Source organism: Salmo salar, chromosome 22 (assembly GCF_965601325.2).
Source record: "Salmo salar chromosome 22, fSalSal1, whole genome shotgun sequence".
Lineage (NCBI taxonomy): Eukaryota > Metazoa > Chordata > Actinopteri > Salmoniformes > Salmonidae > Salmo > Salmo salar.
In genome coordinates, this window is record NC_138312.1 from 2,979,687 (window position 1) to 3,007,430 (window position 27,744).

The 27,744-nt window shown below is 42.1% G+C and overlaps 1 protein-coding gene across 1 annotated transcript; it reads right to left on the reverse strand.

The window, feature by feature from the left end:
* Positions 1 to 26,380, reverse strand: LOC100380631 (GPI-anchor transamidase component PIGU). The gene is made up of 12 exons (XM_014165859.3): positions 26,202 to 26,380; positions 25,301 to 25,365; positions 25,128 to 25,187; positions 24,821 to 24,883; positions 23,928 to 24,037; positions 23,569 to 23,669; positions 23,367 to 23,464; positions 21,329 to 21,483; positions 20,795 to 20,938; positions 17,641 to 17,765; positions 4,708 to 4,850; positions 1 to 1,309 (listed from the first exon to the last, which is right to left on the reverse strand). The coding sequence occupies exons 1-12, from the start codon at positions 26,329 to 26,331 to the stop codon at positions 1,196 to 1,198; spliced, it is 1,308 nt and encodes a 435-aa protein (XP_014021334.1). The 5' UTR covers positions 26,332 to 26,380; the 3' UTR covers positions 1 to 1,195.
* Between the last annotated feature and the right edge of the window lie 1,364 nt (positions 26,381 to 27,744).

The following is a 27,744-nucleotide window of genomic DNA, read 5'->3' on the forward strand; positions in this document are numbered from 1 at the left end:
TTTTAAAATCACCCTGGTCTTTAATATCATGAAGAAAATAAATTACAGAAACATATCAAAACAACTAAAGTAGTCCTCCATTTAGAAAATTATAGAAGAAAAAAACGTTGAACAAAATTAGTGCTGTCAATTAAATACTGTATATGTACACAAACATGGCATACATGAACATTGCTTGTTGAATGTGATCCATCACGAGAGTTCAGATAGTGAGGAATCCAGATTATATCTCATTTTCACTGGGTACAGGGTTATCAGACTACATTTTTCTCAGATAAGATACTCCAGTAAACAGGCGTCTTATCCCGATATCTTTTTCCTATAGTATTGCAAATAGTGACAATGCAGTAGTTAGGCCCATCAGCTATCCATTGAGAGAAGAGTACCAACGTAGCAACATTTTGTACACAGTTATTGTAGGACAGTGTTAAGTGTATTAGTAAAACACAATATAAAGGGTTTTGTTCATTAGGCACTAAACAGAAGACAACATACTGGAACAGAGGTGGACTACTTGGACAATAAGAAATACACGTTTTAAATAATATTTTTTACACATTTTCAGTTGCACGCCCTAATGAACACGACCCAGATGTGGAGGCTGTTTCTTCCAGGTAACACTAGATTGACTGACAAGCCCCTGTGGTTTATGTTCAACCGACACCCTAAACAGCCTAAATGCAGAACTGTCTGGTTTCTGTGTGCTCCCAAGTACCCAAAGGCTCACATCTGCTCAAGTCATCTGCTTGTTTTCAATGAGTGACAGCAATTCCTAAAAGCATAAGAAAGGAAATCCAGGAAAAAAAAACTATGACCAAATGAAGCAAAAGAAAAGGACAAGCAACACCATCACCTACACCGCCACAACAAGATTTGTCGCCTACTCACTGGAGCGACAGAGCATGGAAAGAGCAAAAGGCACCCATCTTCCATCCCACCCTCTTCAACTCCATGTCTGCTCCATCCTTCATTTCTGTACCAGAAGGTACTTCAGAAACACTAAGGCTTTGGTCTATGGGGGAGCAGGGGGTTGGTTGGTTGGTGGGATGTTTGCTTAAAAGTAAGACCTCAAAGAACTCAAAGGGTGGGGTAATGTTCAGAGTCACTGTCAGTCAGGTATGGGTCTGTCACCCATGTCCCATCCCTGTCTGCGTGCGTGTGTGCGTGCAAGTGTGTGTGTGAGAGTTTGTGTCGTCTACTTGAGAACCAGAGTGGCCTCGCTGCCGTCTTTCCTCTTCAGGTACAAGCCATGGGTCAGGTGGTGCTCTCGCCGCAGGTACGCATAGAAGTAGTCCGACACCAGCAAGATCTGAGAAGAAACAAAGTAATATCCATCTGTGATTAGTTGAAATTCAACAGTTATAGGTACTGTGCTCCCATAAAACTGATTTCACAGCTACAAGCTATATACAGTCGTATGAAAAAGTTTGGGCACCCCTCTGAGGCTGCATAATAATTTACTCTGTCGTCACAGAAAATTATCACAGTGGCTGCCATTCATTTTCTAATAAAAGCTGAGTACTGGGGTATTGTCCAGACAAAGATTTTTAGTGTAGCAATATTAAGCTGTATGAAAGTAAATCAGATGTGAAAAATAGGCTATGCAAAAATTTGGGCACCCTTGTCATTCTGTTGATTTGAATACCTGTAACTACTTAGCACTGATTCATTGGAACACACAATTGGTTTGATGAGCTCATTAAGCCTTGAACTTCATAGACAAGTGCATCCAATCATGAGAAAAGGTATTTAAGGTGGCCAATTGCAAGTTGTTGTTCTCTTTGACTCTCCTCTGAAGAATGGCAACATGGGGGCGTCAAAAAAACTCTCAAATGACCTGAAAACAAAGATTGTTCAACATTATGGTTTAGAGGAAGGCTACAAAAAGCTATCGCAGAGATGTAAGCTGTCAGTGTCCACTGTGAGGAACATAGTGAGGAAATGGAAGACCACAGGCACAGTTCTTGTTAAGGCCAGAAGTGGCAGGCCAAGTAAAATATCGGAGAGGCAAAGGATGGTGAGAATGGTCAAAAACAGCCCACAGACCACCTCCAAAGATGCAGTGACACCATCTTGCTACAGATGGTGTCACTGTGCATCGTTCAACAATTCAGTGCACTTTGCACAAGCTGTATGGGAGAGTGATGCGGAAGAAGCCTTTTCTGCACACACGCCACAAACAGAGTTGCTTGAGGTATGCAAACACACATTTGGACAAGCCAGCTTCATTTTGGAATAAGGTGCTGTGGACTGATGAAACAAAGATTGAGTTATTTGGTCATAACAAGGGACGTTATGCATGGCGGCAAAAGAACACAGCGTTCCAAGAAAAACACTTGCTACCCACAGTAAAATTTGGTGGGGGTTAAATCATGCTGTGGGGCTGTGTGACCAGTGCCGGTACTGGGAATCTTGTTAAAAGTTGAGGGTCGCATGGATTCCACTCAATATCAGCAGATTCTTGGGAATAATGTTGAAGAATCAGTCACAAAGTTGAAGTTATGCCGGGGCTGGATATTTCAACAAGACAACGACCCAAAACACTGCTCAAAATCTACCCGGGCATTTATGCAGAGGAACAAGTACAATGTTCTGGAATGGCCATCCCAGTCCCCAGACCTGAATATCATTGAGAATCTGTGGGATGATTTGAAGCGGGCTGTCCATGCTCGGCAACCATCAAACCTAACTGGAGAAGTTTTGTAAGGAGGAATGGTCCAAAATACCTTCATCCAGACTCTCATTAGAGGCTATTGGAAGCGTCTAGAGGCTGTTATTTTAGCAAAATATTGATGTGATTTTTCTATTGGGGTGCCCAAATTTATGCATCTGTCTAATTTTGTTTTGATGCATATTGCACATTATCTGTTAATCCAATAAACCTCATTTCACTACTGAAATATTACTGTGTCCATCAGGTATTTGATAGATCTAAATGAAATTGCTGATCCAAACACCCAATTATTTATAAATGGAAATCATGGAAATTGTCAGGGGTGCCCAAACTTTTTCATACGACTGTAATATATTACATCTTATATAACCTGTACATTTTAAACATTGCTTCATAAAAATTCTGGGAGCATCTCCAAACCATGTGTGGAATGGTTAGGCCTTCTCCTTCCTTTTGAAATTATGTAATCTCAGGCAAAGTCAACCTGCATACTATCAGAGAAATGGGAAATGTGTCAGCCAAAGTGGTCAGCTAGCAAAACTGACCAGGTTAATCTCAGATTGTTTCTCTCAAAACTGACAGGCAGGTTTACCACAATCTCACACCGGTTATCTAAATACCATTCACAACTACGAAAACAACATATGTTAACAGATCAGTTTTTATAAATAGTCTGCTCAAGTGTATAATTGAGCAGACTGGGAAGTCTCTGAATAGGCTTCATCTGGGAATCCTTCCATAATAGTCCAAATGGCCTCAGTATCAGCTATAATGTATGCTATTATGTGCCCATAGTACTGTGTGAACCTAATAAGTGCCTTGTTTTGTTCGAACCAACACCGTCAAATTATGAATGACTCCCCAAGATGCCATTGTCATTTTCTGCTCTGGAGATGAAAATAGAGTGTTTGTTCAGTCTTTGCGGATCCTGCTTATGTCCTTAGCTGAGAAGACCAGGAAGAAAAGTCTCAATGGACAAAAATGTGCTATTTTATCCCAAAGCGTCTTACACCCAGTTTACCGGCCTCTCCATTAAACAGTGTTAGACAGTGATATCATAGTCATACTCTGACAGGTAACCCAAAACCTTGGTTTCCACGTCACACCATGAATTAGTGAAGGACATGGCCGAGGATAAACATTCCTGCATTCCGGTCCCCTCTGTAGTTAAGTCTTTGCTCTGTACTACGATGATTTCAACTCCAGACAAGGGATTTGTGAGTGTTAACTGACACTGAAGGAAACAGTATCTGCGGTTGTCAAATGCAAAATGGCTGTCGTTTATTTAGAATGTCTATCTGGGGGCTTAACAATGGGAAGGTCCCCGAATAAGTCTAACTTTTTTTACTGACTCCACTACTCATTATTGGTGACATTATAAGCCTCTTTTACATACAAACTTGACAAATTCTGGTCCATATCCAGACTCACTGTATCACTGATGTTGGTGAGATGCCCCAGGGGTGTCATTTGGGTATAGCAGGCTGTGGCAGTTAACATACCCTAGCTCAAGACCAACAATGTTAAATATGATACTACTAGCATTTCAATCCCAAGGAAAAAGACTTGGCCATACCCAAGGACAGGGTCCCCAACTGGTGGCCCGTGCGCCGAATTTGGCCCATGGGTGGTTTTATTTGGCCCCCAAAGATTTGAGCAAAAAAATATATAGTTTTATTGTTGGACATAAGACTTTAAAAACACCAGGAAATATTTTCATTTAAGAAATTTGTTTCCAACTATTCCCACACATAAGAGAGAGACACGTGATTGTATACAAATGTAAGCAAGGTTTGAAATGATTATGTTTTAGTCAAACATATCTGTTTGGGCTCCTTGCGGTCAATTTGCAGTCTACAAATTATTTGTAATTTTGTTTCAGCCCTCCGACCATCCGCTCAAGAAAAAAAATAAATGGCCTGCGGCTGAATCTAGTTGATGATCCCTGCACTAGGATTAGCTGAAAAATACACTGAAGTTGCCTGTTCCCATGCTAGCTTACCCAGCTTTTCTGCCTATGCCAGCCCACTCACCTGTGCCACATTGAAGAGCAGCGTGATGGCGTAGTAGAAGTTGGAGTTGGCGCTGCCAGCGTAGATCCAGAGGTGCCAGAGGACGGGGAACAAGGCGGAGCAAGCCAACAACACAACCGACACCAGAAATATATTTCTCAAGACTGGAAGACACAAGGAAAATAAAGACATCAAATAAATGAATATACACAGTGTACAAAACATTAAGAACACCTTCCTAATATTGAGTTGCACCCCCCCACGCACTCAGAACAGCCTCAAATCATCAGGGCATAGACTCTACAAGGTGTCGAACGTGTTCGACAGGGATGATGGCCCATTATGACACCAATGTTTCTCACAGTTGTGTCAAGTTGGCTGGATTTCCTTTGGGTTGTGAACCATTCTTGAGACACACAGGAAACTGTAGTGTGAAAAACCCAGGAGCTTTGCAGTTCTTGACACAAACTGGTGCACCTGACACCTACCACCATACCCTGTTCAAAGGCACTTAAATATTTTGTCTTGCCCATTCACCCTCTGAATAGCCCACATACACAATCCATGTCTCAATTGTCTCCAGGCTTAAAAAGCCTTCTTTAACCAGTCTCCTCTTCATCTTCACTGATTGAAGTGGATTTAACAAGTGACATCAATAAGGGACCATAGCTTTCACCTGGTCAGTCTCATGGGAAGTGCAGATGTTCTTAATGTTTTGTATACTCAGTGTACTATATTGAATGATGGTGCAATGCATTAGATTCATTAGATTGCATTAGATTCTTGATCAATCAATGTGTTAATGTCTTTATCGTACCAATAAATACATTATTGACATGACTCAGAATGAACTCCAGTTCATAAAAGGGTAAACCTGAAACAGTTAGCATTACTGACTCCTTACTATCAGTAACCACTCTTCACGGAGGCTCTCCGCACTGCCAAAGCTGACTCTCTGTTCTCATCCTCCTAGATCTATCCGCTGCCTTCAACACCGTGAACCATCAGATCTTCCTACCAGGTGGTGTGGAGAGGATCTGTGTTTGCACCATGTGATCTCACTACTGGTGTCCCCCAGGGCTCAGTTCTAGGCCCTTTCCTCTTCTCTTTATACACCAAGTCATTCAGCTCTGTCATATCATCACATGGTCTCTCCTATCATTGCTATGTGGATGACATTCTACTTTTTTCCTTCCCTCCCTTCTGACACCCAGGTGGCGACACGCATCTCTGCGTGCCTGGCTGATATCTCAACTTGGATGTCGGCCCACCACCCCAGCCTACCTCAAGCTTGCCTTGTTAAATAAAGGTTTACAAAAAAAGAAAAAAAAAGCTTAACAAGACAGAACTGCTCTTACTCCCGGGGAAGGCCTGCCCGCTCAAAGACATCTCCATCCCAGTTGACATATCCAGTGTCACCCTCCCAGATTGCAAAGAACCTTGGCATGACCTTGGACAACACCCTGTTGTTCTCTACAAACATCAAAGCAGTGACCCGCTCCTGCAGGCTCATGCTCTACAACATCCTTATAGTACGACTACCTCACACAGGAAGCGGTGCAGGTCCTAATCCAGGCACTTGTCCTCTCCTGTCTCGACTACTGCAACTCACTGTTGGCTGGGCTCTTAGCTTGTGCCATCAAGAGGAACTGCCCCTCCTTACCTTCAGACTATGCTCAAACCCTACACCCCAATCTGAGCATTCCGTTCTGCCACCTCCGGTCTCTTAGCCCTCAGCTACAGTTGAAGTCGGAAGTTTACATACACTTAGGTTGGAGTCATTAAAACTCATTTTTCAACCACCACAAATGTCTTGTTAACAAACTATAGTTTTGGCAAGTCGGTTAGGACATCTACTTTGTGCATGACAAGTAATTTTTCCAACAATTGTTTACAGACAGATTTCACTTATAATTCACAGTATCACAATTCCAGTGGGTCAGAAGTTTACATACAAAGTTGTCTGTGCTTTTAGAAGCTTCTGATAGGCTAATTGACATAATTTGAGTCAATTGGAGGTGTACCTGTGGATGTATTTCAAGGCAAACTCAGTGCCTCTTTGCTTGACATCATGGGAAAATGAAAAGAAATCAGCCAAGACCTCAGAAAACAATTGTAGACCTCCAAAAGTCTGGTTCATCCTTGGGAACAATTTCCAAACGCCTGAAGGTACCACGCTCATCTGTATAAACAATAGTACGCAAGTATAAACACCATGGGACCACGCAGCCGTCATACTGCTCAGGAAGGAGACGCATTCTGTCTTCTATAGATGAACGTACTTTGCTGCGAAAAGTGCAAATCAATCCGAGAATAACAGCAAAGCACCTTGTGAAGATACTGGGGGAAACGTGTACAAAAGTATCTATATCCACAGTAAAACTAGTCCTAATTCGACATAACCTGAAAGGCCACTCAGCAAGGAAGAAGCCACTGCTCCAAAATCGCCATAAAAAAGCCAGACTACAGTTTGCAACTGCACATGGGGACAAAGATGGTACCTTTTGGAGAAATGTCCTCTGGTCTGATGAAACAGAAATATAACAATGGTCATTATGGCCAAAAAGTTATGTTTGGAGGAAAAAGGGGGACGTTTGTAAGCCGAAGAACACCATCCCAACCGTGAAGCACTCGGGTGGCAGCATCATGTTGTGGGAGTGCTTTGCTGCAGGTGGGACTGGTGCACTTCACAAAATAGATGGCTACATGAGGATGGAATATTATATGGATATATTGAAGAAACATCTCAAGACATAAGTCAGGAAGTTAAAGCTTGGTTGTAAATTGGTCTTCCAAATGGACAAGGACCCCAAGCATACTTCCAAAGTTGTGGAAAAATGGCTTAAGGACAACAAAGTCAAGGTATTGGAGTGACCATCACAAAGCCCTGACCTCAATTATATAGAAAATGTGTCTGAAAAAGTGTGTGCGAGCAAGGAGGCGTACAAACCTGACTCAGTTACACCAGCTCTGTCAGGAGGAATTGATGAAGGCTACCCGAAACATTTCACCCAACAATTTAAAGGCAATGCTACCAAATACTAATTGAGTGTATGTAAACTTCTGACCCACTGGGAATGATGAAAGAAATGAAAGCTGAAATAAATCATTCTTGCGACTATTATACTGACATTTCACATTCTTAAAATAAAGCGGTGATCATAACTGACCTAAGACCGAGAATTTTTACTAGGATTAAATGTCAGGAATTGTGAAAACTGAGTTTAAATGCATTTGGCTAAGGTGTGTGTAAACTTCCGACTTCAACTGTACATTGAAGAAAAATGTGCTTTCTATGCCTGTGATATGTGGTCGTCCCACCTAGCCATCTTAAGATGAATGCACTAACTAAGTCGCTCTGGATAAGAGAGTCTGCTAAATGACTAAAATGTAATTTAGTGTTCCAAGAAGATTTAAAAGAAAATGTATTTTTTTTTCCTTTTTACACAATGGTGGTGGTCTAAACAAATTCCCAAAGGAACCCAGTAATTTTTCATCTTAGATACAAGGAGAAATCTGAAGTCTATCTATCCACTGATATAAATATATCCCCTGTCTGAGATCAAATCAAATTGTATTTGTCACATGCACCGAATACAACAGGTGTAGTCCTTACAGTGAAACCTTACTTACAAGCCCTTAAACAACAATGCAGTTAAGAAAAATAAGCGGTAAGTCAAAAAATATATTTTTGTTGTTGAAAAATAATTCATTAACCTCTTGGAGTTCCCCTAGGATAGGGGGCGCTACAGCGATTAAACGGCCTCCTACTCAAACTCAGACGCTAGGATATGCATATAATTAATACTTCTGGATAGAAAACACCCTAAAGTTTCTAAAACAGTTTGAATGGTGTCTGTGAGTATAACAGAACTCATATGGCAGTCAAAACCCCGAGACAGATGGAAACAGGAAGTGGAATTCTGAATTGCGAACTCAACTTCATCACGTTGCCTATTAATCACACCGTGAGCTATGGTTCATTGAGCACTTCCTATTGCTTCCACTAGATGTCCCCAGTCTTCACAAATTGGTTTGAGCCTTCTACTGTTAAAACTGAATGAATGAGACGCTGTGGAACGTGGTCACACGGAGAGGGCCATCACCATTATGACGCCGGCGCCCCTGGTTACCCTCCCCTTTCGAAACGTTTTGAAACACAATGCAATCGTCCCCCTTGAATCTTATTGGCTCTCTTGTTGAAAAACGCCCTGAAGATTTATGTTATACAACGTTTGAACAAACCTAAATGGGAAAAAAAATGCTTTATCTCGAAATGGCTGTCCCGTGGCCGACGAAGCATTTGGATCAGCCTTCAGACGCGCTAACAAGAACAAGCTGTTGGAACATAAAGGAGTCATTTTTTCGAACGAAAATACATTTGTTGTGGACCTGGGATTCCTGGAAGTGCTTTCTGATGAAGACAACCAAAGGTAAGGGATTATTGACAATAGTATACAAGATTAGATGTGATATGCGATTGTTCCAAGATGGAACTCTCCGAGTTGGGCATCTCCGGCGCGGCCCACGCTTGGATTGCGTCCTACCTGACAGGTCGCTCCTACCAGGTGGCGTGGCGAGAATCTGTCTCCGCACCATGCGCTCTCACCACTGGTGTCCCCCAGGGCTCTGTTCTAGGCCCTCTCCTATTCTCGCTATACACCAAGTCACTTGGCTCTGTCATATCCTCACATGGTCTCTCCTATCATTGCTATGCAGACGACACACAATTAATCTTCTCCTTTCCCCCTTCTGATAACCAGGCGGCGAATCGCATCTCTGCATGTCTGTCAGACATATCAGTGTGGATGACGGATCACCAGCTCAAGCTGAACCTCGGCAAGACGGAGCTGCTCTTCCTCCCGGGGAAGGACTGCCCGTTCCATGATCTCGCCATCACGGTTGACAACTCCCTTGTGTCCTCCTCCCAGAGTGCTAAGAACCTTGGCGTGATCCTGGACAACACCCTGTCGTTCTCCACTAACATCAAGGCGGTGACCCGATCCTGTAGGTTCATGCTCTACAACATTCGCAGAGTACGACCCTGCCTCACACAGGAAGCGGCGCAGGTCCTAATCCAGGCACTTGTCATCTCCCGTCTGGATTACTGCAACTCGCTGTTGGCCCTGCCTGTGCCATTAAACCCCTACAACTCATCCAGAACGCCGCAGCCCGTCTGGTGTTCAACCTTCCCAAGTTCTCTCACGTCACCCCGCTCCTCCACTCTCTCCACTGGCTTCCAGTTGAAGCTCGCATCCGCTACAAGACCATGGTGATTGCCTACGGAGCTGTGAAGGGAACGGCACCTCCATACCTTCAGGCTCTGATCAGGCCCTACACCCAAACAAGGGCACTGCGTTCATCCACCACTGGCCTGCTGGCCCCCCTACCTCTGAGGAAGCACAGTTCCCGCTCAGCCCAGTCAAAACTGTTCGCTGCTCTGGCACCCCAATGGTGGAACAAGCTCCCTCACGACGCCAGGACAGCGGAGTCAATCACCACCTTCCGGAGACACCTGAAACCCCACCTCTTTAAGGAATACCTAGGATAGGATAAAGTAATCCTTCTAACCCCCCCCCCCCCCCCCTTAAAAGATTTAGATGCACTATTGTAAAGTGGTTGTTCCACTGGATATCATAAGGTGAATGCACCATTTTGTAAGTCGCTCTGGATAAGAGCGTCTGCTAAATGACTTAAATGTAATGTAATGTAAATGTAATGGTGCTGACCTGTAACGTTAGCCTATTTTTCAGAGCATCGCATCCCCTTTCATCGCAAAGTATGATTACCCAGTAAAGTTAATTTTAAATCTGGCATTACAGGTGCTTTCAAGAGATATTCATCTATAAATCTTAGAATGACAATATTACATTTTAAAAATGTTTTCGAATAGTAATTTAGTAAATTGTAGCTCTGTTTCATCGGATGCATTTGAGGGAAAATAGTTAGTCAACGTTACGCACCGATGTAAAATGCTGTTTTTATATATAAATATGAACTTTATCGAACAAAAGAATGCATGTATTGTGTAACATGATGTCCTAGGTGTGTCATCTGATGAAGATTGTCAAAGGTTAGTGCTGCATTTAGCTGTTTTTTGGTTATTTGTGATGCATGTGGTTGGTCGGAAAATGGCTATGTGGCTACTTTTACGATATACTCCTCTAACATAATCTAATGTTTTTCTTTTGCTGTAAAGCCTTTTTGAAATCTGACAACGTGGTTCGATTCAGGAGAGGTGTATCTATAAAACGATATAATTTGAAGAAAAAAAATGAAAAAAAAAAATGATTACATTTTGTTATGCTAATTGCGATATGATTTTTCGCTGGATGTCGCACAGGGGTTAAAGAGTAGCAGTAAAATAACAGTAGTGAGGCTTTATACGGGGGGGGTGTACTGGTACAGAGTCAATGTGCGGGGGCACAGGTTAGTCGAGGTAATATGTACATATAGGTAAAGTAACTGTGCATAGATAATAAACAGAGAGTAGCAGCAGCAGAAATTAGGGAATGGGGGACAATGCAATGGGCTCCCGAGTGGCGCAGTGGTCTAAGGCGGCACTACAGACCCTGGTTCGATTCCAGGCTGTAAAACAACTGGCCGTGATTGGGAGTCCCATAGGGCGGCGCACAATTGGATCAGCATCGTCCTGTTTAGGGTTTGGCCGGGGTAGGCCGTCATTGTAAAGAAAATTGTTCTTAACCTGTTGGGGCTAGGGGGCAGTATTTAAAATGGTGTAAAATAGTCATATGTTTGAGAAATTGAGGCATTTGTATTTCGCGCCACACGATTCCACTGGCTGTTGACTAGGCAAACGTCCCACCTTGCCCAGGGAGGTTAACTGACTTGCATAGTTAAATAAAGGTTAAATAAAATGTAAATAAATAAAATATGCAAATAGTCCGAGTAGCCATTTGATTAGCTGTTCAGGAGTCTTATGGCTTGGGGGTAGAAGCTGTTAAGAAGCCTTTTGGACCAAGACTTGGCGCTTCGGTACAGGTACTCAATGGTGCAGCTATAGAACTTTCAGGATCTGAGGACCCATGCCAAATCTTTTCAGTCTCCTGAGGGAGAATAGGCTTTGTCGTGCCCTCTTCACAACTGTCTTGGTGTGTTTGGGCCATGAGAGTTTGTTGGTTATGTGGACAACAAGGAACTTGAAGCTCTCAACCTGCTCCACTATAGCCCCGTCACATGACGTCTCTTGACCACTTGAAACCAGTTGTGTCTGGTTTGGGTAGTGAGTCACTGTGACAAAATGGCTGAATGGATTTAAGCCTAACATCTTAAAATTACCAAATCAGGGCTGTTAAGTTATGGAGTTAGTTTTTTTGAATGACACAGACAGGTGAGGAAACTTCAAAACATCTTTTCCCCATTCACTCTTCCTATTATAAACGGTGAGCTAGATCAACGGCGCATGTGGAGGATGCATACAAGTTAATGTGAATGGAGAAGGAAATGCATTGCTTTACAACAACCCTGCATACTAAATGTTTGCACTTTTTGTGACCTACATTGAATACTCTATATGACCATAGGGCAATTTTTTCTTGAGCTGATGGTCAGGAACATAATTAAAAATAATTTGTAGACTGCCGAATTGACCATAAGAAACATTAAAATTGGTTTGATTTCCAAAAAGGACTACCTTTCAAACAATGTCACTTTCTATTTTCTGACAAAACATTTTTTTTGGGGGGGGAGGGGGGTAATCCCCAAACTCAACGACAGAGTTTAAAATGTTAATGGTTTAAGGGTATGTTAGTGCTAAGAGAAAAAAAAGTACAGCCAGAACCAAAATTGGGAAACACTGTCCTAGACCACTTTGGAGGTTTAACGATCTGTAAGAACCAGATAGGTGTAAGCTACAATGGCTAGCTTGCATTCAATGGTCACTCAATTTCTTTCCGTCAGTGAGCCAATTTCAGGTCTACTGAGCGCAAACTTGAATGCTGTGAAAATTCTGTGCAACTTCCAGTGCACATTTACTGTGAACACAGAGGCTGTACCCACTTTAAGTCACAGTTTTAACAGTGGCCAAGTAGGCTACAGTGGCTATTTGACCAAAATGTAGGCCTACCAGAGGGGCCTACCATCAAAAACATAGAAAATGCATCCAATAACATTTTAACATGGAAATAGCTATTCTATCATTTAGCCTACAGTAGCAGCCAATGTGTGGTGCTCAATGTAGGCCCACATCTAATGAGACTTTTGAAAAAAACATGCAGGGCTTGACATTGACCTGTTTATCCACATATCCTCCAGACAAGGAGGTGACTGAAAATGTTTGTGTTGTTTGATACAAGAAATCACTTAATGGAATAAAATGCATTACTTTCACCCAACCATTATTACAGAGAATTAGACAAATTATGCAACACTGACTATTGGCTACTTAGCTTATTCAAGCCGGGTTCAAAATACAACACTGCTCCTTTAAAACAAAAAAAGCTCTTTACCCAACTCACTTTTTCAAAGATGTCTAGAAATGTGCACGTTTTATGCTCTTGTAGGAAACAATCACTCCCCTATTGCTGACTACAAATGATCTATAACTGGGCTAATAACTCACTAACTAGCAAAGGATATGAACAAAATGTGCACACATGGCTACATGCAGCTCTTGCTTTGATCTCAAAACAAGCACATCTAAATCATGACCACAGCTGTAAACACAGTCCAGTTCAAAGTAAATGGCACAGATCCATATATGGCAATGGTCAATTTGCATATAGGCCTACTGCAGCTCTAATTAGTTATGCCGCACCGGTCTGTGTAGAATACGGCCGAGTCATGCCCAATAGACTCATACTCGGATGCGTTCTGCCTACAACAAAATCTCTTGCATAGTTCGCTTTGTTTCGGTATGTGGCATAGAAATTGGCCAATATTGCTTTGATTCAATCACAATTGCCACAGTAAAGGGAAACGTTGATAACAAACTAACAGACAGAAAACTCTAGAAAGTTGAGTGAAGTTCAATCTTGTGCTTCTCTCTGTGGGCTGATATTTCTTCTGCGCTCTGCGTGGCAGTGCCGGAGGAGCTGTGTGGCAGTCTCGGGCTACTGCGATCACACGCTCAGCTTAGAGGGAACATTGCTTGCAATCCAGTTCCTCTACATCAGAAAACAATGAAGGGGTCAGGGCCAAGCGTAGAACCTTCTCTGTACTTGGGTGTGTTGAGTGGAAACTGACTTAGTAAAGTCAACTGATCATCAACATCTTGATTAGATGAATCAGGTGTTACACTGCTCAGCTGGGACAAAACCTGCAGTACTGCGGTTGAGGCTTGAGGATTACTGCACTACAATATTAGGGACTCACAATGTTAACTTCTTTGGGATAGGTGGCAGTATTTTCACGGCCCGGATAAAAAAAACATACCCGATTTAATCTGGTTACTACTCCTGCCCAGAAACTAGAATATGCATATAATTAATAGATTTGGATAGAAAACACTAAAGTTTCTACAACTGTTTGAATGGTGTCTGAGTATAACAGAACTCATATGGCAGGCCAAAACCTGAGAAGATTCCACACAGGAAGTGCCCTGTCTGACAATTTGTTGTCCTTCTGTTGCATCTCTATTGAAAATACAGCGTCTGTGCTGTAACGTGACATTTTCTAAGGCTTCCATTGGCTCTCTAAAGCCTCCAGAAAGTGGAATGGGGTGTCTGCGGTCTCTGGGCGAAGAACAGCAGCAGAATTTGTAAGTGGTCAGCCTGGGGACAGTGAGACTGGAGATGCGCGTGCACGATACTACTCCATTTTTTTCTTTCAGCCTTTGAATGAATACAACGTTGCCCGGTTGGAATATTATCGCTATTTTACTAAAAAAATAGCATAAAAATAGATTTTAAACAGCGTTTGACATGCGTCGAAGTACGGTAATAGAATATTTAAAAAAAAAATGTCACGAAATGCGCTTGTGCGTCACCCTTCGGATAGTGACCTGAACGCACGAACAAAACTGAGCTATTTGAATACAACTATGGATTATTTGGAACCAAAACAACATTTGTTGTTGAAGTAGAAGTCCTGGGAGTGCATTCTGACGAAGAACAGCAAAGGTAATCCAATTTCTCTCATAGTAATTCTGAGTTTAGTGAGCCCCAAACTTGGTGGGTGTCAAAATAGCTAGCCGTGATGGCCGAGCTATGTACTCAGAATATTGCAAAATGTGCATTCGTCGAAAAGCTATTTTAAAATCTGACACCGCGATTGTATAAAGGAGTTCTGTATCTATAATTCTTAAAATAATTGTTATGTATTTTGTGAACGTTTATCATGAGCAATTTAGTAAATTCACAGGAAGTTTTCGGTGGGTATGCTAGTTCTGAACATCACATGCTAATGTCAAAAGCTGGTTTTTGATATAAATATGAACTTGATTGAACAAAACATGCATGTATTGTATAACATAATGTCCTAGGAGTGTCATCTGATGAAGATCAAAGGTTAGTGCTGCATTTAGCTGTGGTTTGGGTTTATGTGACATGTATGCTTGCTTGGAAAATGGCTGTGTGATTATTTGTGTCTATGTACTCTCCTAACATAATCTAATGTTATGCTTTCGCTGTAAAGCCTCTTTGAAATCGGACAATGTGGTTAGATTAACGAGAGTCTTGTCTTTAAAATGGTGTAAAATAGTTGATTGTTTGAGAAAATTGAATTGTGGTAATTTAGTTGGTTTTGTATTTCACGCCGTGCGATGCCATTGGCTGTTGGCTAGGGGTTCCGCAGGCGGAACGGGGTTCCGCTAGCGGAACGTCTGTCCTCAACAGGTTAAGGAGCACACACCATGTCCAACGTCATCTGTCGTGGCTGAACGACGACATGAACATCATACAGCTGGCGGGTTTTACACTGTATTGGCAGGATAGAACAGCAGCCGGAACTCTAACCCGGAAGCTTATAAGAAATCCCGCTATGCCCTCCGACGAACCATCAAACAGGCATAGCGTCAATACAGGACTAAGATCGAATCGTACAACACCGGCTCTGACGCTCGTTGGATGTGGCAGGGCTTGCAAACTATTAGACTACAAAGGGAAGCACAGCCGAGAGCTGCCCAGTGACACGAGCCTACCAGACGAGCTAAATTACTTCTATGCTCGCTTCGAGGCAAGTAAGACTGAAACATGCATGAGAGCATCAGCTGTTCCGGACGACTGTGTGATCACACTCTCCGCAGTCGATGTGAGTAAGACCTTTACACAGGTCAACATTCACAAGGCCACAGGGCCAGATGGATTACCAGGACGTGTACTCCGAGCATGCGCTCACTAACTGGGAAGTGTCTTCACTGACATTTTAACCTCTCCCTGTCAGTCTGTAATACCAACCAGTTTCTTTATTCACCTTTATTTAACCAGGTAGGCCAGTTGAGAACAAGTTCTCATTTACAACTGTGACCTGGCCAAGATAAAGCAAAGCAGTGTGACATAACACAGAGTTACACATGGAATAAACAAACATACAATCAGTAACACAATAGAAAAATCTTTGTACAGTGTGTGCAAATGTAGTAAGATTAGGGAGGTAAGGACATAGTGGCGAAAAAAATTACAATTTAGCATTAACACTGGAGTGAATAGATGTGGAAGTAGAGATACTGGGGTGCAAAAGAGCAACAACAAAAAAATAACATGGGGATGAGTTAATTGGTTGTGCTATTTACAGATTGGCTGTGTACAGGTACAGTGATCGGTAAGCTGCTCTGACAGCTGATGCTTAAAGTTAGTGAGGGAGATATAAGTCTCTAGCTTCAGTGATTTTTGCAATTCGTTCCAGTCATTGGCAGCAGAGAACTGGAAGGAAAGGCGGCCAAAAGAGATGTTGGCTTTGGGGATGACCAGTATACCTGCTGGAGCGCGTGCTACGGGTGAGTGTTGTTATCGTGACCAGTGAGCGGAGATAAGGCGGGGCTTTACCGAGGGTAGTGCGTACGGCCCAGTACATCACTGGGGACAAGCTTCCTGCCATCCAGGAACTCTATACCAGGCGGTGTCAGAGGAAGCCCCTAAAAATTCAAGACTCAAATCAAGGACTCCAGCCACCCTAGTCATAGACTGTTCTCTCTGCTACCACATGGCAAGCGGTACTGGAGCACCAAGTCTAGGTCCACGAGGCTTCTAAACAGCTTCTAACCCCAAGCCATAAGACTCCTGAACATTTAATCAAATGGCTACCCAGACTATTTGCATTGCCCCCCCCCCCCACCCTAGCCACTTTAATAACTCCACCTACATATTACCTCAACTAACCTGTGCCCCCTGTACATAGCCTCGCTATTGTTATTTTACTGCTGCCCTTTAATTATTTGTTACTCTTATTTTTTTTAAGGTCTTTTTTTAATTCTTTAAAAAACTGCATTGTTGGTTAGGGCATGGAAGTAAGCATTTCACTGTAAGGTGTCCACCGGTTGTTATTTGTCACGCCGAATACATTTGATTTGATCTAATAAACATGTTTACAAAACTCTCCTTGAGATCAGTAGGCACAAAACAGAAGAAAGAGCTTTGAAAAGTGGGGAGGTCCTATCTAAACTTGTCCAATAAGTAATGCTTTTGTTCATCTTCTGTTGCAAAACAGTTTGCTACGGTGTGCCCTATCGAACACAACCCAAGGGTCATGGGAAGGAACCATAGAGAATGATAGTGGCCATAGGCCATATTAGCATGGGCAGCTCCATTGAGGGCTTCCACCATTTTAATATAGTCAACTGGGTGGGACTTCCAACTTCATTGGCTGATCCCTCCTGGTGACTCTGTTGGAATCATGTCCAACCAGGTCATCAGGAGGGATCAACCAATCATGAAGAAGAAAATTGACTACTTTAAAATGCAGACGCCTCAATGACGCTGCCCATGCAGTCTCAGATGCTATAATGGCACAGATACAAAAATAAGTACTCTATATATCTCTATGGAAGGAACCTCTCACATCTGTATAGGTGGTTCCATGCGGGCAGGAAGGCCATGTAGAGGGCGATGTCGCCCACGGTGGGGTAGGACTTGAAGATGGAGATGATGGCAATCTGCATGAAGATCAAAAAGACCGGGTGCTCCCTGGGACAGAGAGAGAACAGCTGTTACTACTTTATGGCAGGAATTTTAAGACAAAATCATTTACAGGATGCATAGATGTCACTCGTTTAGATGGGATACATTATATATACACACACAGTACATGTGGTCTGTGTGGCACAGTAGAGCATTTACATTTAAGTCATTTAGCAGACGCTGTTATCCAGAGCGACTTACAAATTGGTGCATTCACCTTATGATATCCAGTGGAACAACCACTTTACAATAGTGCATCTAAATCTTTTAGGGGGGGGGGGGATTAGAAGGATTACTTTATCCTATCCTAGCTATTCCTTAAAGAGGTTGTAACACCAGAGTTGTGGGTTCGATTCCCGCTGGGGCCACCCATACCAAATGTATGCACGCACTACTCTAAGTCGCTTTAGATAACATTTTATGTGCATTAATATACGTTAATACATGATGTTAGGTTCTAAATTCTGGTTCAATAATCCAGACAAATACCAAAGAAAGCTCAGACTAGACCTATTCACCACAACTGGGTTACGCAGCTGCAAGAAAACCATACAAAGTCTCAAGCAACTGTGTTTATAACATCACACTTGGCCCCCCATCCCAACTAGACCCCCTTTTGTGTCTAGGATGAACAATCAATCTCTGTTGCAGGTGGTGCTATCATCCAAGCTTGAGTCCGGAACCTTCATACTCCTCAACGCCTCTCAAGTCTTCTTATCAGTCAGGAAAGGCCTGGAGTTATAGGGGAGTTCACATTCTTGCAGTCTACCGCAGTCCACTAGATAATTACTATACACAAAGAGCTTAAACCTAACACTACTTTCTATCCCTAAGAATAAAGTCAATTCCTATTAGGAGTATATAATGGTATAAAATAGTAATTACGATGTACCAGCTCTAACTCCAGACATATGGCTCCTATTCAACCCTAATGGAATTGTTCTTGCCCTCAGAGATAGGCTCCCTTTGTACTTTCCCTCTACCCAAATACAATGCACAGAGCATTCCATCTAACACATAACACTAGGCTAATTATAAAACAGGTTAAAACGGGCTGAAGTCCGTATCCCACAATAATAATATACATAAGATTCCCGGGAACATCAATGGCAATTATATCCACTGAAATGGAAATTAATGTATACTGAAAAAAATATATAAAACACAACATGTGAAGTGTTGGTCCCATGTTTCATAAGCTGAAAAAAAAAGATTCCAGAAATGTCCCATATGCATAAAAATCCTATTTCTCTAAAATGTTGTGCACAAATTTGTTTACATCCATATTAATGAGCATTTCTCCTTTACCAATATAATCCATCCACCTGACAGGTGTGGCATATCAAGAAGCTGATTAAACAGCATGATCATTACACAGGTGCACCTTGTGCTGGGGACAATAAAAGGCCACTCTAAAAAGTTGAGGGAGTGTGCAATTGGTATGCTGACTGCAGGAGCGTGCTCATCGTCCTCACGAGGGTCTTGACCTGATTGCAGTTTGGCGTCGTAACCGACTTTACTGGAGAAGTGTGCTCTTCATGGATGAATCCCGGTTTCAACTGTACCAGGCAGATGGTAGACAGCGTAGCGTGTACGGCGTCGTGTGGGCGAGCTGTTTGCTGATGTCAACGTTGTGAACAGAGTGCCCCATGGTGGCAGTGGGGTTATGGTATGGACAGACATAAGCTACTGGCAATGAACACAATTGCATTTTATCGATGGCAATTTGAATGCACAGAGATACCTTGACGAGATCCCAAAGCCCATTGTTGTGTCATTCTTCCGCCACCATCACCTCATGTTTCAACATGATAATGCATGGCCCCATGTCGCAGGGATCTGTACACAATTCTTGGAAGCTGAAAGTGTCCCAGTTCTTCCATGGCTTGCATACTCAGCAGACATGTCACCCATTGAGCATGTTTGCAATGTTCTGGATCGACGTGTAGGACAGCGTGTTCCAGTTCCTGCCAATATCCAGCAACTTGGCACAGCCACTGAAGGAACAACATTCCACAGGCCACAATCAACAGCCTGATCAACTCTATGCAAAGGAGATATTGCGGTGCATGAGGCAAATGGTGGTCACATCAGATACTAACTGGTTTTCTGATCCACGCCCCTACTTTTTTTTTTTTTACATTTCTGTGACCAACAGATGCTTATCTGTTTCCCAGTCATGTGAAATCCATATATTAGGGCCTCATTTATTTCAATTGAGTGATTTGCTTATATTAACTGTATAGTAAAATCTTTGAAATTGTTGCATGTTGTGTTTATATTTTAGTTCAGTATATTTTCTAGGTCTGATTTGACTGGTCAGAAATGTTTGGTTTGGTGAATAGAAGTTGTACCTCTGTTCTTACATGACAACAATCCAGGTGCAAGGTGATCACAATGTAGGCAAACATGATTACATAAAACAGCTTGAAGCTTATGCAACTGGAAAGATTTGCAAACAAACCCCAACTGTGTTAATCTTATAATAGGCCTCAAAACAGGTCTAACTGTGTAACCTTACATAACCATTGTAGACTGTGGGGCAGTGTTAGCTCAAATAAACTGTTTGTTAACAAACAGATACATACATTTGACATAAACCTGATTGTGGTCATTGCAATTAATAATTCTAAGTACCTCAATGGGTATCATCAACATTGTGGTTACTAATTCATTAACCTGACTATTAACTACCACACAAGTGGTAGTATAATATCCACTTCATAGAAAGGAGACCAAACACTTGGGTGACATTTTCATCCGTGCAAAAAAATACCATAAACCTAATTGCAATCTGGCCATGTGATTTAATTAAAAACTTTTCTTCAACAATGTGCATTATAAGGGGGCAATTATTTAACTAGTTTATTGAACTGAGCAATGCGCATACATTGAAGAAATCTTTTCAATTAAAATCAGGCTGCCATTTAATGAGGTTTACTGTATTTTCTCCCCACAGATCTGTGCTCTTTTTCACCACGAAAACAAATCCCTTATTCTCACTATAGTGTGAGTTGAAGAGAAGAGGGACTCACTTTAGCTTGATGGAGAGTGGAATGGTGTAGAAGAACACGTTGATCTGAAAGACACAGATGAAGAAGAGGCGGAAGTGCTCAAACATCTCGGCAAAGAAGTACCAGAAGAGGCCTATGTTGGGGGTGAGGTCTGGAACGGAGAGGCTGGGGGGGGATAGAGAGAACAGCATTCACACAGTCAGAGGGGAACACATAATGGCCCTTTCATAACACATTCCGTAGCATAGCGGTCTCTCTTCTTCCAAATATGTCTGCTAGGCGTAAATGCCATCCCCACAAAGAAAGACTAACTTTATTCATTAGGGAGAAAGTTGTAGGTTCTCTCAATCATATTCCGAAGACACCTATTCATAACAGATTTACACCAATTAGTGAATTCTCAATGCACAAATTAACAGCAATTGTATGCTAAGGTCTACAACATCAAGCTGAAAAAAACTCCCTTAGTAAGCGTTTCCATCAGGGTTGGGGTCAATCCCATTTAAATTCTGTCAATTCTTGAATTGAAATGACCCCAACCCTGGTATCACTCACATGAATCCGTAGACGGAAGACAGGAAGTCCCAGGAGCTGAGCAGGAAGAAGGACAGACAGACCATGACACATAGGCTGCCCAGGTACATGAAGGCGTACTGCGTTGTGAAGAGCCAGAAGCTGGATCTTTGCCAGTTCACTGGGATGTACAACCTCTGTGGGAAAGATTAGGGAGAGAATTAATGTTTCAAATGCTTAAAAATCATGGGCAGAATGTATCAAACAGCTCAGAGTAGGAGGGCTGATTTAGGATCAGTTTTTCCCTTTTATTTAGATCAGAATGCCTAAGGTAACATGGACACTGAAGACCTGATCGTAGACTCATGGTCTACTCTCCTTAATTTGCACTGATGTGGAAAAGACTTGAAAGGTGGAAGCTCATTATTAGGCTGCCTGTGACCTGTTCAGTTCTTACAGATCAGTACAATGAAGTAGACGGGATAAGGATAGGACAGATTTTTGTATGTTCACCAGGGGTGCATCTCAGTAGTCCAACTTGGCCTCCACTCTGTGACTCCTTCAAGTGCAATGAACTGAAAGCATAGACATCCACAATATGGGTTCTAGCCTATCAACCAGGACTTGGGCAGGTGAAAGTTTTCATGTCTATGCATATATAGGAAAGGCGACAAGGGGAGGAAGCCACTTTGGACTTTCGAGATTGACCACATATCACTGACCACGTTTCAATCCACAGGTCATAGTGTATTAAAAACAACAGCTGTGATGGAAACAGGAAGACTCGGTATAATTTCAGAAATGTCGACAGAATGTTATTTTTGTGTCGGTACAATTTATTATGCTACAAACTGAGGTGGAAACGATGTATTGAGCAATTGTTGATAGAATAACCTTGCCTGGCTAGCCAAACGGTACGCCACACCCATAGAACAGATTCTAACCGGTCTGACTGGTCCCAGAAAACGATGGGTTGGGCCATAGCCAAAACACCCATGAGTAAAGCAGTGTTTTAAAAATGCATCATTGGTTAGAGATGATCCAATCACTGATGACTTTATTTTGTACAAATCCCCTAATTTTGACGTCACCACAAACAACAAACGATGGCAGTCTCAAAGTGAAGTATGTAGCGAACATAGTGGCAGAAGAATTCAGTTTAGTCGTCAGGCAAAGATTAACCATCACATCGAGGTAAATTTGCAGTCACACGATGCTACACTACATGACCAAAAGTATGTGGACACCTGCTCGTCGAACATCTAATTCCAAAATCATGGGCAATGATACGGAGTTGGTCCCCCCTTTGCTGCTACAACAGCCTCCACTCTTCTGGGAAGGCTTTGCACTAGATGTTGGAACATTGCTGCGGGGACTTGCTTCCATTCAGCCACAAGAGCATTAGTGAGGTCGGCACTGATGTTGGTCGATTAGGCCTGGCTCGTAGTCAGCGTTCCAATTCATCCCAAAGGTGTTCGATGGGGTTGAGGTCAGGGCTCAAGTTATTCCACACCAATCTCAACAAACCATTTCTGTATGGACCTTGCTTTGTGCACGGGGGCATTTGGGGCGGCAGGTAGCCTAGTGGTTAGAGTGTTGGGCCAGTAACCGAAAGGTTGCTAGATCGAATCCCCGAGCTGACAAGTTAAAAAGCTGTTGTTCTGCAAATGAACAAGGCAGTTAACCCACTGTTCCTAGGACGTCATTGTAAATATAAATTTGTTCTTAACTGACTTGCCTAGTTAAATAAGGTTAAATCAACAACAACAAAAAACATTAAAAAATGGTCATGCTGAAACAGGAAAGGGCCTTCCACAAACTGTTGCCACAAAATTGGAAGCACAGAATCGTCCAGAAAGCCATTGTATGCTGTAGCGTTAAGATTTCCCTTCACTGGAACTAAGGAGCCTAGCCCGAACCAAGAAAAAACAGCCCCAGACCATTATTCCTCGTCCACCAAACTTTACAGTGGGGCAGGTATCATTCTCCTGGGGACCACTGATCCCTGTCGCAAATTGGATGGAAACCTTGTGAAAAGTGAGGCCAACTTGAGTCTTTCAGCTGAGTGATACGAACGTACCTGTAGTAGGTATAGCAGTGCTGGGGCAAATAGTGTGAGAGGGTAGATTGACTGGTATGTCGCCAAGGCCAAGAATATCGCACTCATCAAGGAACTTCCTTCAATATCAGAGAATAATTTAGTTATTCACACGACAAGCAAATACATGGTTTGGGTCACACCAAAATATTTTTTATTTTGTCATTTGTTGCTGTTCACATACCTTTTACTGTACAGAGAATGAAGAGTGCGATGACTGCATTGTTAAGCCCGCAGGTTGACTTTGCCACACAGGAGAGGATAGTGAAAGGGTTCAACAAGTAACTGCAGGGCGAGAGAGCGAAAACTAAAGGTCATCATTAAGTTGTAAACACTTTGTTTACCAAAACTGGCAGACACCCATAGGTGTAATTGAATGTTGACAGTGCTGTTCTTTAAGCTGACCATGTTGAGCCAGGTGGAATCGGGTGAAGTTAACCCTGGATTCTGATCTAGTCAGTTGTGTGTTTTCCCCTCTAATGGTTAAGGTTAGGACTGGGGAAAGTAAGCTGATCCTAGATCTGTGCCTTCTCTGGTACTTACAACATGGCCACTTTCAGAGGGATGTAGTACATCTCTTTGGGGGTGCGGATGAGCTCCAGGCAGTCCAGAGGATAGCGCTCAGCCTCCAGGGCGTACTTCTGTTTCCTGAACTGGAGCAGAAACATACACCCCACTAGCCGTGTCACTACACCAAGTCTGTGTTGTTCCTGAACCCATAATGCAACAGCAAAGTCAAAAGTCTCCGGGGTTCTTCAACATTGCAGTTGACTGCCGACTAACTGATCTACAAATCTCTTTGTATGATAAATAACTACTCACTATTATTTGTAGATCAGTCTGAGTCACAATTTACCAAACATGCATCACTGATTTGATGCTCTCGGACACCCAATCCCAGGGTATCTTGAAACATCAAAAAGACGCCACAACAACCACCGTGTTAACACTAGACAATGGCTGTGATGGAATACTCATGCCTCGTCCTATTTTAGTAAGTTTGTTTGATAAGTGAAAATATAATGTTTTGTAGTAGAAGACAAAATATAGCCAGGACGTGATACTCATTTCAGCTTTCCTGTAGTTTGAATTCACTGCACACTTGAGGAAGTGACTCGACTTATCAGACCCCCGTGTTTGTCACAACAGCTGACAACCAGATACGGGGGCGGCTAAACAAACATTTAGCCTATGTTCTAAAATAGAAGGCCTATGTAGCAAATAGGCACAGTAAATACTTTTAGTAAGCAGTATTTATTAGGTCACAAACCAAGGCTTGTTGTTCCTGTACCCATAATGCAAGTGAAATGTCTAACACCAAATCCCAAGGCACCTTGAAGCATATTTTTAAGTCATGCAGACATGCATAATATCCCATGGCACAGTACATCATCATGATCTGCATTATATTTATCTTGGCATTATTTGTCACTTACCACAGTCTTGTTGTAGTCCTTCACTGCTAGGTAGAGTGCCACCGCAGTGAGTGCATCTGCCATCTATGGGGCAGGTTGAGAGAAGAAAGATAACACAATTGATGGATGTATGGATGGATTTGACCTTTGGGAATCAAACTCAAATTATGGTCTCTCTGTAGCATCCATGTATGTTCCAGCTAATTGTCTATGAGCAAAACTAGCAGTCAAATTACATTGGACCCTCAATTTGATACAGGTTTCAAATTGTATAGTGACATAATAGACAGTGTTACTACTGAATAAGTATATTAAAGGTTGCACTCACCATAAACACAATCTCTGCATAATCAATAACAAAGTGAAAGAAGTATATAATGAGGGGAGTCTGAAAGAGATAAGATGACATCATGATTATACCACTTAGTGAATGTATTAATTGATGAAGCAACACATTGTGATACAATGTTACTCGTTTAATGGAATCGAGAGGGGACTAACCTCATGGAACACATCCCCTGCATATGGCGATACTCCCAGGTCCAGGAGAGCCAGGCCTTCCACAACTACAAATAACAAACCATAAAATATCATCAACCTATGGAACCAAAATAATGTATAGCCTGTTGTGTCCACATTGTTCTCAACCATGATAGCTGGGGCTAGTTCTTTTAAGTCCAAAAACTGGTCCTGAACATTTTACATTTTGAGTGCAATATCAAAATGAAAGCCAAATCTATATACGCTATCATAAGGCTTGACTTGCACTAGCTGACTCAACTCCACGACATAACTGTTATAGCTAACCTGCATCTCGTGGAATTGAGTCAACTAGACTTGCACAAGCTAATGTACTGTCTGATTAATAATTAATATACCGCCCTGTCATTCCGTTTCTTTACAGGATATTGAGGTTAAAGTCAATAGGTAGAGGGAACAGCAGCAAATTACACTGTAGCATGTATTAGAAAAATATTGCAAACATGCATGAAATCACTGTTGCAGCAGCTACCCATTCTTGCTTCCTTAGCTTTTTAGCTAGCCTTCCATTGATTGCCATTCCAGAAGGCATCAAAACAAATGTTATTGGCCACATAAACGTGTTTAGCAGATGTTATTGCGGGTGTAGCGAAATGCCTGTAACTGCAAATATCATGCATTGGCAGCTAACTAGCTTTGATTACTCTCTGACTTCCCATGTATATTACTATATTCCTTTGTGGAATCACTAAAACCAGCAATACTAGAACTCTCAATAACACTTTTAGTGGTGCTGTCCAACCACCCATCTAGGTTTGCATAGCAAGCTAGCCGGCCGGCCGACCGGGGTCATCATACTGACAAGCAAGCGCAAGACAGAACAGCAGCAATTCCCTACAAAGATAATCAATTAAGCGCCTACCTCTTTTCCAGGCATTTAGTGGAGATACTACCTCAACTCTTTCTGGTATAAGCTCAGCTAAACTTGATCTAAATAATACTGCTCTTATTGTTACAGCTACAATTAAAAGCAGGGTTAAAGGAGCTGCCATCTTTGTTGGGAGGAAGAAGCCATCAGCGTGTCGTCAGCAACACTAACAAAGTAAGTCCGGGTCACAGTATTTCGAACATTTTCTCAATAAAAGTCCCCCACGTAATAGTAGAAAAATATCAATAAACCTGTATTTATTCATGATATGAAACATAATTGTCTAAACATGAACAATGATTCATATTTAAGTGACATTTGGGTTTTAAAACTATTTTCCAAGGTCAAATAAATACCCCAATGCTGGTTTATAAAGCAAAAACTATTCTTAGATGCTGCAGTAAAAGTATTGTAGGGAATCCTCAGTAGGGTCTGTAATTGTAAACTGACTATACCAAACATTAGGAAGACCTTCCTAATATTGAGTTGAACACTTAATGTTGATTTAGTCGTTGGTGATGATGGTGATGATGAATGAGATGTTTTTCACATAGCTGGTTTCACATGCGCCTTATTTGTGATTGGCCAACATTTGCATATAGTTTACGCATTGTTATTTTACGTGTATTTTTTTTATTTTTTGACACACAAAGACCCAAACGGCGTTCCATAGCCTTTTGCCCTCAGACCAGCCTCAATTCGTCTGGGCATGGACTCTACAAGGCGTCAAAGGCATTCCACAGGGATGCTGGCCCATGTTGACTCCACTGCTTTCCACAGTTGTGTTAAGTTGGCTTGATGTCCTTTGGGTGGTGGACAATATTTTGGCTTTCCCATTCACCCTTTCCCATTCCCCGTCTGAATGGCACACATACACAATCCATGTCTCAATCCATGTCCCACTGATAGAAGTGGATTTAACAAGTGACAAGGGATCATATCTTTCACCTGGATTCACCTGGCCAGTCTGTGTCATGGAAAGAGCAGGTGTTCTTAACGTTTTGTACACTCAGTGTATATAGTTTCATTTCATGGTGCACTGGATAATACAAAGTGTTGCTGGCCTTTTACTCCACCCATTCCATTGGACACAATGTGAATAACTGTATATGGAATACATATTGGCTTATAGTGCAAAAACTATTGTAGGTGCCGCAGTAAAAGTCCCCCCCACGTAATACTCAGTAAGGTCTGTAGAATGTATACATTGCTGTGAATAAGTATGTATTTGGTGTGTTATTTGTTCACTCAGGTTCCCTGTATCTAATGTTAGGTGTTGGTTGAAGATCTGATAACATTCAGTATCAGAAATATGCAAAAATAGAGAAAATCGCAAAGGGGGCAAATATTTTTTCGCGGCACTGTATATGGTGTTATTTCATGGGGCTTTAAATAATATTGAGTGTTGCTGGACTTTTACTCTAACCGTTACATTGGCCACAATGCAAATCATGGGCTTACAGTAGAGTATATAGAAAAAACTATTCTTTGTGCCAATGTAGAAGTGGGGAATACTCAGTAGGGTCTGTAGAATGTA